The sequence below is a fragment of the Rattus norvegicus genome, chromosome 5 (genome assembly GCF_021556685.1).
Source record: "Rattus norvegicus strain SHRSP/BbbUtx chromosome 5, alternate assembly SHRSP_T2T, whole genome shotgun sequence".
In the NCBI taxonomy this organism is placed as follows: domain Eukaryota; kingdom Metazoa; phylum Chordata; class Mammalia; order Rodentia; family Muridae; genus Rattus; species Rattus norvegicus.
The window spans coordinates 109,110,833-109,127,505 of record NC_141538.1 but is presented as its reverse complement, the minus strand read 5'-3'; the positions used below and the strand labels follow the sequence as shown (position 1 = coordinate 109,127,505).

Here is a 16,673-nt window from a genome sequence, read left to right as displayed (position 1 = left end):
CATGAACAGTGAGTGACATATAGGCACATAGACTCATTCAGACACATAAACTCATACAGACAAATATAGGCACATACATGCATAAGACATTCCCATACATACATGAGAGGAAAAAGATATTTAAAATCTGAAAGCTTAAATTTTCATTCATTTTTCTCATAACTTTAGACTATTAACACCAAGGGTTTCTAAATTTATTGCACAGTGGAAAGACCATGAGTCTCAAAAATTTACTCATTACATGGTCTCCAAGAGGCAGACAGGAAAAGTTTGTAATTAGGAAGCAGCCCCCTAACCTTCCTCCAGCAAAGCCTCACTGCCTAATAGACTACTAATCTGAAATAATCAATGGGTTTTCATTAATAAAGTTTATTCCTGGAGGATGTGAGGGGTATCCTGTGAACACTGCTTCCCTGAGTACCAACCTCCAACATGTTGAACCCTAGTAACATTTTGCATCCAAATCAAAACATATGGGTAAATATCTGAAATTTGTGTTTCAAATGCTTGAAAACTCCCGCTCTATGCCAGGAGTGCTATTAAAACCAAACAAATCAACAGGCAATGTTTATCATTAAGCTCAGGATATTTTAGGATCAGTCAGTACCTTACAAAATGTTCTTGTCAAATCACAGTAGAAGCCATTTTAGATTACCTACACCTTCTCACAACAATAAGGAGTTTGAATAGTCATTTCTTTGTATTTGCAGAGTTTAAAGTCTATCCATTCATTTTCAAAGTTAGAAATGATTGAATTTATTTAGTGGTGACAATAAGTGTTCTATGTATGCTTTTATATATTTAAAAAGGCCATCTTTGTACGACAATAATAGAATCAATCCTTCCTTTCTGGGAAAAAATGTATCTAACTGGCATATTTGCTTTTGTGATATTGATAGGCTTAGATTTTTCTACTCTCAGGGTATGCACTGTCAGACACTTGGGAACTATGTCCCCTCATCTCTCTGTGTCTGCTAAGCCTGATAATGATTTCCCTGGCTTTGCAGACTTTCTCAGCTCCCTTCCATGCCCAGAGTCTCCATAGCCTTCTAATGGCCCTGTTCAGATCCTTAAACCAGGTAGTCTGTTTTGCTATCATTCCTGTGGATCCACGTAACCAAGTGAAGGATAATTTTCAAATGATTAGATGGATGAAGGAAATGTAGGAACCCAGTAAGTGTGTACATAGGGCTAATATAGAGAGAACAGGATCCCTTAGCCTGTGTCTCTGTCTGAAAGTCCATTGCTCTTTCTTGGAGACATAGCATGCACAAACACATACAAACCACACGTGACAGGTATACCCATGCACATGCACATGCACAGTTATTTGATACATTTACTAAGTGTTCATTGCACTTTAAGAGATATTTCAGCCTTAGTTCTGTTTTTTTACTTTAAGTAGAAAGGATGCCCATGAATCCTTGTACTTATGGAACTAGGCAGTGATTGAGCAGAAACTTCATAGCACAAAGTCTCTTCAGGATGGAGACCTAGATGGTGTTTTCCTCTTTATTCCCACAGGTGACTCATTACAGACAAAATGATTTCCTTGATATCTCTCTCTCTCTCCAAAACAAATGCCACTGTGTCACATGGCTATACTTCATCTCAGGAGCAGATGATTCCATAAAAATCATGGACACAACTGTCAAAGATAATGTAAAACAGAAAATGGTACTGGTCCAAAACATACAGGAAATCCAGGACTCAATGAGAAGATCAAACCTAAGGATAATAAGTATAGAAGAGAGTGAAGACTCCCAGCTCAAAAAACCGGTAAATATCTTCAACAACATCATAGAAGAAAACTTCCCTAACCTAAAGGAAGAGATGCCCATAAGCATACAAGAAGCCTACAGAACTCCACATAGATTGGACCAGAAAAGAAACTCCAGCCATCACATAATAGTCAAAACACCACATGCACAAAATACAGAATATTAAAAGCAGTAAGGGAAAAGTTCAAGTAACATATAAAGTCAGACCTATCAGAATCACACCAGACTTCTCGCCAGAGACTATGAAAGCCAGAAGATCTTAGACAGATGTCATACAAACCCTAAGAGAACACAAATGCCAGCCCAGGTTACTGTATCCTGCAAAACTCTCAATATACATAGATGGAGAAACCAAGATATTCCATGACAAAACCAAATTTACACAATATCTTTCTACAAATCCAGCCCTACAAACGAAAATAAATGGTAAAGCCCAACATAAGGAGGCAAGCAACACCCTAGAAAAAATGAAGAAACAAATCGTCTTTGCAACAAAACAAAGAGAAGAAAAGCACACAAACATAACCTCACATCCAAATATAAATATAACAGGAAGCAATAATCACTATTCCTTAATATCTCTCAGCATCAATGGTCTCAACTCCCCAATAAAAAGACATAGATTAACAAACTGGATACACAAAGAGGACCCTGCATTCTGCTGCCTACAGAAACACATCTCAGAGACAAAAACAGACACTACCTCAGAGTGAAAGGCTGGAAAACAACTTTCCAGGCAAATGGTAGGAAGAAGCAAGCTGGAGTAGCCATTCTAATATCAAATAAAATCAATTTTCAACTAAAAGTCATCAAAAAAGATAAGGAAGGACACTTCATATTCATCAAAGGAAAAATCCACCAAGATGAACTATCAATCCTAAATATCTATGCCCCAAATACAAGGGCACCTACATACGTAAAAGAAACCTAACTAAAGCTCAAAACACACATTGCACCTCACACAATAATAGTAGGAGACTTCAACACCCCACTCTCATCAATGGACAGATCATGGAAACAGAGACGTAGAGAGACTAAGAGAAGTCATGAGCCAAATGGACTTAACAGATAATTATAGAACATTCTATCCTAAAATTAAAGGATAAACCTTCTTCTCACCACCTCATGGTACTTTCTCCAAAATTGACCATATAATGGGTCAAAAAACAGGACTCAACAGATAAAGAAAGAGAGAAATAATCCCATGTGCCTTATGAGACCACCATGGGCTAAAGCTGGTCTTCAATAAAAATAAGTGAAAAACGCCCACATATACATGGAAGTTGAACATTGCTCTACTCAATGATAACCTGGTCAAGGAAGAAAGAAAGAAAGAAATTAAAGACTTCTTAGAATTTAATGAAAATGAAGGTACAACATACCCAAACATATGGGACACAATGAAAGCTGTGATAATAGGAAAACTCACAGCTCTGAGTGCCTGCAGAAAGATACAGGAGAGACCATATGTCAGCAGCTTGAAAGCACACCTAAAAGCTCTAGAACAAAAAGAAGCAAATACACCCAGGAGGAGTAGAATGCAGGAAATAATCAAACTCAGAGCTGAAATGAACCAAGTAGAAATAAAAACGACCACAGAAAGAATCAACAGAACTAAAAGTTGGTTCTTTGAGAAAATCAACAAGATAGATAAACCCTTAGCCAGACTAACAAGAGGACACAGAGAGTGTGTCCAAATTAACAAAATCAGAAATGAAAAGGGGAACATAATTACAGAATCAGAGGAAATGAAAAAAAAATCATCAGATCCTACTACAAAAGCCTATATTCAACAAAACTTCAAAATCTGCAGGAAATGGACAATTTCCTAGACAGATACAAGGTACTGAAGATAAATCCGGAACGGATAAACAAGTTAAACAACCCCATAACTCCTAACAAAATAGAAGCATTCATTAAAGGTCTTCCAATCAAAAAGAGACCAAGTCCAGATGGGTTCAGTGCAGAATTCTATCAGACCTTCATAGAAGACCTCATACCAATACTATCCAAACTATTCCACAAAATTGAAACAGATGGAGCACTATCGAATTCCTTCTATGAAGCCACAATTACTCTTATACCTAAACCACACAAAGACCCAACAAAGAAATTGATTTCGGACCACTTTCTCTTATGAGTATCGACCCAAAACTACTCAATAAAATTCTGGCAAACAGAATTCAAGAGCACATCAAAATAATCATCCACCATGATCAAGTAGGCTTCATCGCAGGTATGCAGGGATGGTTTAATATATGGAAAACCGTCAATGTTATCCATTATATAAACAAACTGAAAGAACAAAACCACATGATCATTTCATTACATGCTGAGAAAGCATATGACAAACTTCAACACCCCTTCAGGATAAAAGCCCTGGAAAGAATAGGAATTCAAGGCCCATACCTAAACATAGTAAAAGCCGCATACAGCAAACCAGTCGATAACATTAAACTAAATGGAGAGAAACTTGAAGCAATCCCACTAAAATCAGGGACTAGATAAGGCTGCCCCCTCTCTCCCTACAAAGTCAATATAGTTCTTGAAGTTCTAGCCAGAGCAATCAGACAACAAAAGGAGATCAAAGGGACACAGATTGGAAAGGAAGAAGTCAAAATATCACTCTTTGCAGGTGATATGATAGTATATTTAAGTGATCCCAAAATTTCCACCAGAGAACTACTAAAGCTGATAAACAACTTCAGCAAAGTGGCTGGGTATAAAATTAACTCAAATAAATCAGTAGCCTTCCTCTACACAAAAGAGAAACAAGCCTAGAACGAAATTAGGGAAATGACACCCTTCATAATAGTCCCAAATAATATGAAGTACCATGGTGTGACTTTAACCATGCAAGAAAAAGATCTGTACAATAAGAATATCAAGCCTCAACCAACAGATTGGGAAAAGATCTTTACCAATCCTACAACAGATAGAGGCCTTATATCCAAAATATACAAAGAACTCAAGAAGTTAGACCCCAGGGAGACAAATAAACCTATTAAAAAATGGGGTTAAGAGCTAAACAAAGAATTCACAGCTGAGGAATGCCGAATGACTGAGAAACACCTAAAGAAATGTTCAACATCTTTAGTCATAAGGGAAATGCAAATCAAAACAACCCTGAGATTTCACCTCACACCAGTGAGAATGGCTAAGATCAAAAACTCAGGTGATAGCAGATGCTGGCGAGGATGCGTAGAAAGAGGAACACTCCTTCATTGTTGGTGGGATTGCAGACTGGTACAACCACTCTGGAAATCAGTCTGGAGGTTCCTCAGAAAATTGGACATTGAACTACCTGAGGATCCACCTACACCTCTCTTGGGCATATACCCAGTAGATGCCCCAACATATAAAAAAGACACATGCTCCACTATGTTCATCGCAGCCTTATTTATAATAGCCAGAAGCTGGAAAGAACCCAGATGCCCTTCAACATGGAATGGATACAGGAAATGTGGTACATCTACACAATGGAATATTACTCAGCTATCAAAAACAACGACTTTATGAAATTCGTAGGCAAATGGTTGGAACTGGAAAATATCATCATGAGTGAGCTAACCCAATCACAGAAAGACATACATGGTATGCACTCACTGATAAGTGGCTATTAGCCCAAATGCTTGAATAACCCTAGATGCCTAGAACAAATGAAACTCAAGACGGATGATCAAAATGTGAATGCTTCACTCCTTCTCTAAAAGGGGAACAAGAATACCCTTGGCAGGGAAGAGAGAGGCAAAGATTAAAACAGAGACTGAAGGAACTCCCATTTAGAGCCTGCCCCACATGTGGCCCATACATATACAGCCACCATATTAGACAAGATGGATGAAACAAAGAAGTGCAGACCGACAGGAGCCGGATGTAGATCGCTCCTGAGAGACACAGCCAGAATACATCAAATACAGAGGCGAATGCCAGCAGCAAACCACTGAACTGAGAATAGGACCCCCGTTAAAGGAATCAGAGAAAGAACTGGAAGAGCTTGAAGGGGCTCGAGACCCCATATGTACAACAATGCCAAGCAACCAGAGCTTCCAGGGACTAAGCCACTACCTAAAGACTATACATGGACTGAACCTGGACTCTGACCTCATAGGTAGCATTGAATATCCTAGTAAGAGCACCAGTGGAAGGGGAAGCCCTGGGTCCTGCTAAGACTGAACCCCCAGTGAACTAGACTGTTGGGGGGAGGGCGGCAATGGGGGATGGTTTGGGAGGGGAACACCCATAAGGAAGGGGAGGGGGAGGGGGATGTTTGCCCGGAAACCAAAGAATTATTATTAAGTATTAAATAAATTAAAAAAATGAAAAAAAGAATATCATGCCTCTGAAGAAAGAAATTGAAGAAGACCTCAAAAGATGGAAAGATCTCCTATGCTAATGGATTGGCAGGATTAATATAATAAAAATGGCCATTTTACCAAAAGTGATTTACACATTCAATGAAATCCCCATCAAAATACCAATCCAATTCTTGACGGAGTTAGACAGAACAATTTGCAAATTCATCTGGAATAACAAAAAACCCAGGATAGCTAAAACTGTCCTCAACAATAAAAGGACTTCTGGGGGAATCACTATCCCTGAACTCAAGCAGTACTACAGAGCAATAGTGATAAAAAACTGCATGGTATTGGTACAGAGACAGACAGATTGACCAACGGAATAGAATTGAAGACCCAGAAGTGAAGCCACACACCTATGTTCACTTGATTTTTGAGAAAGGAACAAAAACCATCCAATGGAAAAAAGATAGCATTTTCAGCAAATGGTGCTGGTTCAACTGGAGGTCAACATGTAGAAGAATGCAGATTGATCCATGCTTATCACCCTGTACAAAGCTTAAGTCCAAGTGGATCAAGGACCTCCACATCAAACCAGATGCACTCAAACTAATAGAAGAAAAAGGGGGAAAGCATCTCGAACACATGGGAACTGGAAAAAATTTCCTGAACAAAACACCCATGACTTATGCTCTAAGATCCAGAAACGAAAATGGGATCTCATAAAACTGCAAAGCTTCTATAAGGCAAAGGACACTGTGGTCAGGATAAAACAGCACACAACAGATTGGGAAATGATCTTTACCAATCCTACAACAGATACTGGGCTTATATCCAAAATATACAAAGAACTCAAGAAGTTAGACCCCAGGGAGACAAATAACCCTATTAAAAAATGGAGGTCAGACAGGAGCCGGATGTAGATCACTCCTGAGAGACACAGCCAGAATACAGCAAATACAGAGGCGAATGCCAGCAGCAAACCACTGAACTGAGAATATAACCCCTGTTGAAGGATTCAGAGAAGAACTGGAAGAGCTTGAAGGGGCTCGAGACCCCATATGTACAACAATGCCAAGCAACCAGAGCTTCCAGGGACTAAGCCACTACCTAAAGACTATACATGGACTGACCCTGGACTCTGACCTCATAGTTAGCAATGAATATCCTAGTAAGAGCACCAGTGGAAGGGGAAGCCCTGGGTCCTGCTAAGACTGAACCCCCCAGTGAACTAGACTGTTGGGGGGAGGGTGGCAATGGGGGGAGGGTTGGGAGGGGAATACCCATAAGGAAGGGGAGGAGGGAGGGGATAGGGGGATTTTTGCCCGGAAACCGCGAAAGGGAATAACACTCAAAATGTAAAAAAAAATGAGAATTAAAAAAAAATTAAAAAAATAAAAAATTAAAAAAAAATAAAAAAAATGGAGGTCAGAGCTAAGAAAAGGATTCACAGCTCAGGAATGCCGAATGGCTGAGAAACACCTAAAGAAATGTTCAACATCTTTAGTCATAAGGGAAATGCAAATCAAAACAACCCTGAGATTTCACCTCACACCAGTGAGAATGGCTAAGATCAAAAACTCAGGTGACAGAAGATGCTGGCAAGGATGCAGAGAAAGAGAAGCACTCCTCCATTGTTGGTGGGATTGCAGACTGGTACAACCATTCTGGTAATCAGTCTGGGTGTTCCTCAGAAAATTGGACATTGAACTACCTGAGGATCCAGCTATACGTCTCTTGGGCATATACCCAAAAGTTGCCCCAACATATAAAAAAGACACTTGCTCCACTATGTTCATCGCAGCCTTATTTATAATAGCCAGAAGCTGGAAAGAACCGAGATGCCCTTCAACAAAGGAATGGATACAGGAAATGTGGTACATCTACACAATGGAATATTACTCAGCTATCAAAAACAACGAGTTTATGAAATTCGTAGGCAAATGGTTGGAACTGGAAAATATCATCATGAGTGAGTTAACCCAATCACAGAAAGACATACATGGTATGCACTCACTGATAAGTGGCTATTAGCCCAAATGCTTGAATAACCCTAGATGCCTAGAACAAATGAAACTCAAGACGGATGATCAAAATGTGAATGCTTCACTCCTTCTTTAAAAGGGGAACAAGAATACCCTTGGCAAGGAATAGAGAGGCAAAGATTAAAACAGAGACAGAAGGAACACCCATTCAGAGCCTGCCACACATGTGGCCCATACATATACAGACACCCAATTAGACAAGATGGATGAAGCAAAGAAGTGCAGCCCGACAGGAGCCGGATATAGATCACTCCTGAGAGACACAGCCAGAATACAGCAAATACAGAGGCGAATACCAGCAGCAAACCACTGAACTGAGAATAGGACCCCCGTTGAAGGAATCAGAGAAAGAACTGGAAGAGCTTGAAGGAGCTCTAGACCCCATATGAACAACAATGCCAAGCAACCAGAGCTTCCAGGGACTAAGCCATTACCTAAAGGCTATACATGGACTGACCCTGGACTCTGACCTCATAGGTAGCAATGAATATCCTAGTAAGATCACCAGTGGAATGGGAAGCCCTTGGTGTGCTAAGACTGAACCCCCAGTGAACGTGATTGTTGGGGGAAGGGTGGCAATGGGGGGAGGATGGGGAGGGGAACACTGATAAAGAAGGGGAGGGGGATGCTGGCCCGGAAACTGGGAAAGGGAATAATAACTTAAAATGTAAATAAGAAATACTTCAGTTAATTTAAAAAAAAGTAATAATATTTAAAAAAGAAATGCTATAGTATCACCAGCCTTGGACTCACAATGTACTACAGACCTATAATGATAAATAGAGCTTTGATTTAGGATATGAATAGAAGGTTGATCTGTGGAATAGAATAGAATGTAATAGAATAGAATAGAATAGAATAGAATAGAATAGAATAGAATAGAATAGAATAGAATAGAATACCCAGCCATAATTCCTTATAATAGTGAAATCTCATTTGTAAGAAAGAATACAAAATTACATGCTGGAAATAAGGCACAATCTAGAAAAAAAATGGTGCTCATCGAATTTGATAGTTGCCTCTAAAGGAATGACAATAGATCAATATTCATCATCCTGTAAAAAATGAGGTGCTTAGCATCAAGGGCCTTGATATATGACTTGATACACTTCATCTGAGAAAGGAGAAAGGGGTAAATAGCCTTCTAACCATTGCAAGTGCTTTGGCAACTAGTGCTGGCCTCTGAATGTGCATGTGTTTATGGAAGAGAGAGATGGGTGTCAAGTAAGCTCATCCCTCTCTTCTAGCTGTGTTCCTCACAGTGCCTCACACTGGCCTTGCAGCTCACTGATTTAGCTAGGATAGTGGCCAGATCCTTGCATGGACTTCCTCCATTTAGTAAGATGCTTCTGTGTCCGGTTCTATATCCCTGGTTACTGGTCATTACAACTCAGGAATAATAGACACAGAGAACTGGATATGGACATTTTAACATTCTCAAACCTGAAGCTTGACAAAATTGGCAGTCTCTATCTTACATTGTGTGTCTCTACACAGATATGTTTTTATGCACAAACGTGAAGCTCCCTGACTCCCATGTCCTTTCTGTGTGAATTCAGTGTGCATTGAATCGGGTCTGCTTCTGTGTACAGGAATGATGGCTCAGTACTTTGTCACTTACTGAATTCTCCTGTCTCAGTACTTGTATTTCTGTCTCTTGATTCCCAAATTTTGTTTAGTAGAAACAAGTGAAACACAATATGACATTATGTATTATCTGAGCAGGATGATACCTGGAGATATTTCATAATAATTTTATTATATAACCAAGAAAGTGATGAAGATTACACTAAAAATAGTCAGCAAAGAAACAGCAAAGAAAGTCATATCTAACATGTGTTGAGCAGTCAAACCAATAGTCATTTATGCAATAATTGCTGTCCCCAGCAAAGTCTATTTCAATTACCAGTTCTGCAGCAAACCTTCATATCACATGATTTTGTTCAAATACACAGATTACCAATGTATGTTTCCATCATATATAATTCCTTACCTATTCCTCTGCTCCCTGTGAGGAATCAGACATGACACCACTCCTCTGAGCATGTTTACTGTCCAATGAGACAGAGACATCCTTCTCCTGATCTCAGAGTACAGGGCCAAAACAAAACCTCAAGGAGGAAGTGGTTGTAATTGAAAACTTACTCCTAAGAGGGAACTGAAGGTCTAGAGATTTCCTTGGCAGTTGTTCATAGAGACGCACATTGTATTCCTCTGTTCAAGTGTCCTTCAAACCTCAAAGAGTCCGAGCAATCAACAGTCTCTGATATGTTGCTCTCAGCCCCTGTAAAACAACAATCTTACCAATAGACATATGAAGTGTTACTCTGCATCAATTTATTGACCATTGTCTGGAACACGGATTCACATTGCACCTCATGGACAGGCCATCGTGGAGTAGGTTGCCTAAACTCTTGAGGTCACATATCAGAAGACGGCCATAGATCCTTGCATTTAGCAAACTCACTGTTGCTGGCATCGTCAGGCAGAGCAGCAGCTAAAGAATCCCTTCTGTGGGCTCAGATGCTATTTTTTTCAGCATTCCTAGCTCAGGGTTGGTTGTCTCAGTTTCACAAGGCCTTACCTAATGATCAAAAGGACGTGAGTTTGGTTGTGAGTCCCTACTAAAGGGACTGCACACAGACCCCTCCTTCTCCCGAGAACTTCAGTTATAGAAGGCTAGAGGGAAACGACACAGAATTCCTTTTTATATATACGTGTAAAATGTTCAGATGACGTGGGATATGGACCGGAGAGGATTTGCCTTTCTAAGATGCATTTGAAGGGAATGGAGTCTTTCTGAATTCAGTTTTTCTGGAGAAAAGTCTGTTTCAGTGTGGAGGAAACTCTGCCAGGAAACTGAATTCTGTAAAGAAAGAAAAGCTCCCCAGAATTGGATTCTGTGTTTTCTTCTCAGGCCAAGCCAGTAGGTGGCTCTCTTCTCCAAATTTTTATCATAATTGAAGATTGGTTTCCTTTTACTTTCTTCCTTTTTTTCTTCCTTTCTTTCTTTCCTTCTTTCTTCTTCCATCTTTAACCTTTCTTCTTTCCTTCTCTTTTTCCTGTGTTTTGGTATTTTCTTTTTTTCTATTTCTTTTTTTTTTTTTTGTTGAAACAGTCAGCTTTATGTCTTTAGAAGAACATTGTCTATCGTCTAAACTTAAGAAAAATTCTTGTACTGAGTTTCATTCAAACCTTGAACTCCTTCATTTTGGTTTCACTGGGGCAAATATGTTTTCAAAAAACCTCCAGTCAGGAACACAGATGTGAAGGATGGACAACATTTGTAGAGTGAGCAGACCTGGGTAATGAGGAGAGAATGAGGAACACACACTGGGGCTTTCTGCATCAGGGAGGGGGAAACAAGGGCTCTGAGGATGTAAGATGGGGTCTGGAGCAGCAGGGAGGTACTGGGAGTCTGTGAGACAAAGCTGTGTGTGAGCACATATGTACACATACATCCATGCACATACATAGTTAATGGTATTATATCACACATACAGCATATCATACATAATATATACGTTTGCCTGTACTTCCACTTTCAGATTCAGTCTAAGACACTGATGCCCATATATTTGTCAGCCTCCATTACTATTGAATATTCAATTCAGTGATTAGTCTTCCATGTCCAATGTGTCTAAAGGCAGAATAATTCATTTAATCGTAGGAAACAGCAAGGGCTTTGAGTGTCTCAACTATCTGTACACTTGCATTTACCCTTTCATCTCTGCTGAGGTGTTGGTTTGATGGTCAAACTCTCCAATTCTTTTCTGTGTCTCTTCTCTTTCCTAGAAAGAAAACCCTGAGGTCGGTTTGTGGCACTGAACTAAAGATATGATGTCATTGAAATGAAAGCTGAAAAAGAAACAGATGTGTCATCTAAACAAGACAGTAGTAGCAAAAATGATCGAAACTATGAGAAAAGGACAAGATCTATGGCCATTCTAAGATAATGTTATGAAAGTGACTATATTTTCAGGTGATTTTCATTATCAATGCAATCTGCATAAAAACTTCAGTAATATTTCTCTCAGAAGGATCCTACGTAAAATACATGTGGAGCCATGAAGGTAACAAAGAACCAAACGCTGAACTCATCCTGTCACAAACCTGATTTGACATTAGCGTTTCCATCTAAGAGGGGGCTCCTGCACTGGCCAACACTTACCAAGGAACTCTTATATTCCCTGCCAATGAACAGAGACTCACAACTAGTCACTGAGAAAATGAAGAGCTGATATTTTGGCCTCAGGAACCATTGAAGAAGAGGGGGTAGAAGAATTGGAAAAGCCAGAGACAGTGGATGACTCAGCAAAGCCATGTTCTTGAATACAACAGAATAGTTACTCATGTGAACTGTGAGTGACTATGACCAAAAGGGCAGACCAAGCCATACAAAATATCATCTTGGAAAACAGAGGCAATTCTACCTCCAGCTGAGGAACGATGGAAAAATATTGGAGCTGGAGGAAAGAGATTCCAGTATCATCAGGGATGGGACCCCTGAGAGCGGCTACCATGCTCCATGAGATGGTGCTGTACCATGCACAACTAGTGATTCAAAGAAGATGGAGCAAAAGTAGAATAATGAGGAGTAAGCAGAGGAGGAAGAAAGAGGAGGAGGAAGAAGAGTAACAAACAGAGAAGTAGAAAGTGGGAAGAGGAAAGGTCCCGGAAATAGAGAAGGAATAGTGTTTCAAAGGGTTAATTTTAGAGTCATTTCTCTCCCCTGGTTGGATTTATTCCTAGGACTGAATTATGAGGCTATGAGGAGTGGGTTTAAATCCCACGTTCTTCTTGTTTTCCCTTTCTGTGTGCCATATAGGCAGACTAGTCATTGTTTTATCTGTTTTGCATTGCTCTACATGACCTCACTAATATTTAGAACCTCAAACAACTAAACTCATTATCGATAAAAGAAGATAAGTATATGAGATCAAGGAAATCAGGTGCTAAATTAACCCAGGACATATTTGGTCAAAGTGGACTAAGGAATGTTAGGAGCAAGACTCTCTGGTTGTCTTCTGCACAGCATGCTGTTTATCCATCCAGAAGAATACTATATGCTAGAGAGAAGTAGGTGAAAATATCTAGGGCTTGTCTAAAAACTGCGCACTGTATATGTCTTTCTGCTCTGATATTTAGAAAGTGTGCATTTGTACAATAGTTACAGTGTAGACTCTAATGTTAAAAATAATTATTAATGTGAAAGAGAGAGCAAATTAATCAATACAAAGTGTCTTATAAAGCAAATTTATTTAAATTCAAAATAATTTAATTGCAAATGACAATTAGCTATAGTAAAAATAAAAGAATAAAAGATTTAGCATAAATATCTTAACATACATTATAGCATTCTAATAAATAAATGAATCAATCAATCAATGAATAAATAAATAAATAAATAAATAACCAAACGGATGCAGATACAAAAAGAGTTTAACATATTGAAAATAATTGCTCATAATGTGAGATGCAATGTTGTAGTCCAGGAGAATCCTCTCCACTTTGTCTCAGAACTCATTCCTTCTCTTCACTCAGTTTTGCCAGGAACATATCTGAATAAATCAGGGCTCTCCCGACTTCTACTCTAACCACTTCCCAGGCACAGGGGCTGTGTTTCTTCTGTTTCAGGTACATGGTGATCCTGCCGAAGTATTCCCTCACAGCCAGCCAGGAGGGTTCCTGGGTCAAGGGAACTTCCTGCACTCCAACCTGCTGATTCTGACAGGCTTCAAGATCTTTGAGCTGCTGGTAGAGGTAATTGCAGAATGACAATCGGAGGGTTTCATTCCAAGCAGCACGTGACTCCTCTGATTCGAAGAGGGTCAGGACCTGCTGAGTCAGGGTTTCCAAGACAGAGATGGCTTGAGACTTCTGGATCTGCTGGGCATCCACCTTCTCCAAAGGGAGTTCAAAGTATTTTATGTCCTTCAGGCAGGAGACAGGGGACTGTCGACTCATTTGTTTCAGGACTGTGAGGTTGTGAGTGCGAGGCAGGTTACATCCCAGACAGCAGGTTGACCAGTGGCTCATAACTACCAGAATCGTGAGGAATGCACAAACCATAGCCATCGTGGATCTTGCAGATGCTGATGTCTCTCTGAGCAGCGTGTTTGAGTCTTCCCCTGTAGGTTCTCTGATAACCCTGCTGTGTGCATCTATCTTAAATAGTGGCAAACACAACTTTCCCCTTTCTGAATGCCCTCCCCTTGCTTCCCAATTTTCTTTTCACTTTCTTTACCTCACTCTCTGCTTGCTTCTGGCAATTTTTTTCTCAAGGATTTGGGTTCCATTATTACTTTCTCTTTCACTGCCACCCTCAGAAAGCTATGCTACATGACTTCTCTTAAATTACATTAAAATTGTCATTAACCACTATTCTATAGATATGTAGTCTTTATTAGAAATTTATACATCTATTGCAAACACAAAACTTTCTCTGTGGTTGTATTTAAAAGGTATTGTAATTCATTTACAATTATTTTTAATTTTATTTATGCCAGGTACATAAATATTTGCATCAAAATGTTAAGGGCAGTGCAAAATCTTTCTAAATTAGAAATACTATTGTGGCCTGGCAGCTGCATTGTATAGGCAAAAGGGTATAGGACATCAAGGCAGGCCTTGTCTACAGAGCAAGTTCCAGACGAGTCAGGACTACTCAGAGAAACCCTGTCTCTACGGAAATCGTACCGAGATAATGGTATACTTCAAAATTTTATATTGTTTAAAGGCTAAAATAAAGTTATTTTCTTTATATTAATTTTGTTAAAGTAAATATAGCTACAGCTGTAAACTAGCTCTTTATCCAAAGATTTTCATGGCATCCTGAGGGCTGTATGTGGAAAAAGCCTTACGTTAAAGCTTTATAATCATGGTTTGATTTCCAGAACACAAGATTGCAGAATAAAACCAAGACCTGTAAGATGGCCTCTGGTCTCCACATTCATAGCAAAGCAAGCTTGTACCTAGTACACACTCTCCCTGTCTCAATGTGTGTCTACCTCTCTCTCTCTGTCTCTCTCTCTCTCTCTCTCTCTCTCTCTCTCTCTCTCTCTCTCTCTTCCTCTCTCTCTCCCTATGTCTCCCTCTCGTACATATACACACACAAAGTGAAACAAACACACATTTAATAAATTCACTCATTATGCATATGCAGACACACAGACCACTCAGATATACAGATGCATAGGAATATGCAAACACACTCACACAATACACTCATAGCCACAACTCACCTACACACACATACAAAGATAAGCATTCACATACACAAATGAACACACAGTCACATACATAAAAAATATACAGACAGACATAAAATGAACATTTTTGCATATTTATGCTCACACATACAACACTGAGACATGAATACAGATGTACACACATATACATACCCACACAAACATCAATACACACACAGACTTACCCAGGTACACATATATATTCCCACAATACTTGTATACACACACATACACACACACACACACATATATATATGTGTATATGTATATCACCCCAAATCTCACACAAACACACACACACACACACACACACACACACACACACACACACATTACCTCTCTCATATAAGACAGTTTTCAATACATGAACACACACTAAACAAACAAACCATATGCCTACAAATGTACAGGTTTCCCCATATACACTTGCAATCATTCAAACATAAATACTCTCAGAGGCACAGACACAGACACATACACGCATGAATGAATTTCCAAAAATTCTCACAAACATTCACAAACTTTGCCTACATGCACATGTATAACTAATACAAACTCACACATATACATACTCAAATATAGAAAAACGCATACAAACATCCAGGCAGAACAGTTAATTGTACATAAGCACAGTGAGTGACAATTAGGAACATAGACTCATTCAGACAAATAAACTCATACAAACATATGCACATACATGCATAAGAAATTCCCACACATATATGAGAGGAATAAAATATTTAATATCTGAAAGCTTAAATTTTCATTCATTTTTTCTCACAACTATTAACTATAGGCTATTAACACCAAGGGTTTCTGAATTCATTGCAAAGTGGGAAGACCATGAGTCTCAAAAATTTACTCATTACATGGTCTCCAAGAGGCAGACAGGAAAAGTTTTATATTAGGAAGCAGCCCCCTAACCTTCCTCCAGCAAAGCCTCACTGCCTAATAGACTACTAATCTGAAATAATCAATGGGTTTTCATTGATAAAGTTTATTCCTGGAGGATGTGAGGGGTGTCCTGTGAACACTGCTTCCCTGAGTACCAACCTCCAACATGTTGAACCCTAGCAAAATTTTGCATCCAAATCAAAACATATGGGTAAATATCTGAAATTTGTGTTTCAAATGCTTGAAAACTCCCACTCTATGCCAGGAGTGCTATTAAAACCAAAGAAATCAACAGTCAATGTTTATCACTAAGCTCAGGATATTTTAGGATCAGTCAGTACTTTACAAAATGTTCTTGTCAAATCACAGTAGAAGCCATTTTAGATTACCTACACCTTCTCACAA

General features: G+C 39.2%; 1 protein-coding gene across 1 annotated transcript; it reads right to left on the bottom strand.

The window, feature by feature from the left end:
- Positions 1-13,647: 13,647 nt before the first annotated feature.
- On the bottom strand, positions 13,648-14,202 carry LOC148005901 (interferon alpha-12-like). Its single transcript, XM_087551760.1, has one exon. It carries the CDS (start codon positions 14,200-14,202, stop codon positions 13,648-13,650), a length of 555 nt encoding a protein of 184 aa, XP_087407886.1.
- Positions 14,203-16,673: the final 2,471 nt, after the last annotated feature.

What these genes read in the sequence shown, in the direction of transcription:
- LOC148005901 (XM_087551760.1), bottom strand. Translation starts at nt 14,202, where the DNA reads ATGGCTATGGTTTGTGCATTCCTCACGATTCTGGTAGTTATGAGCCAC.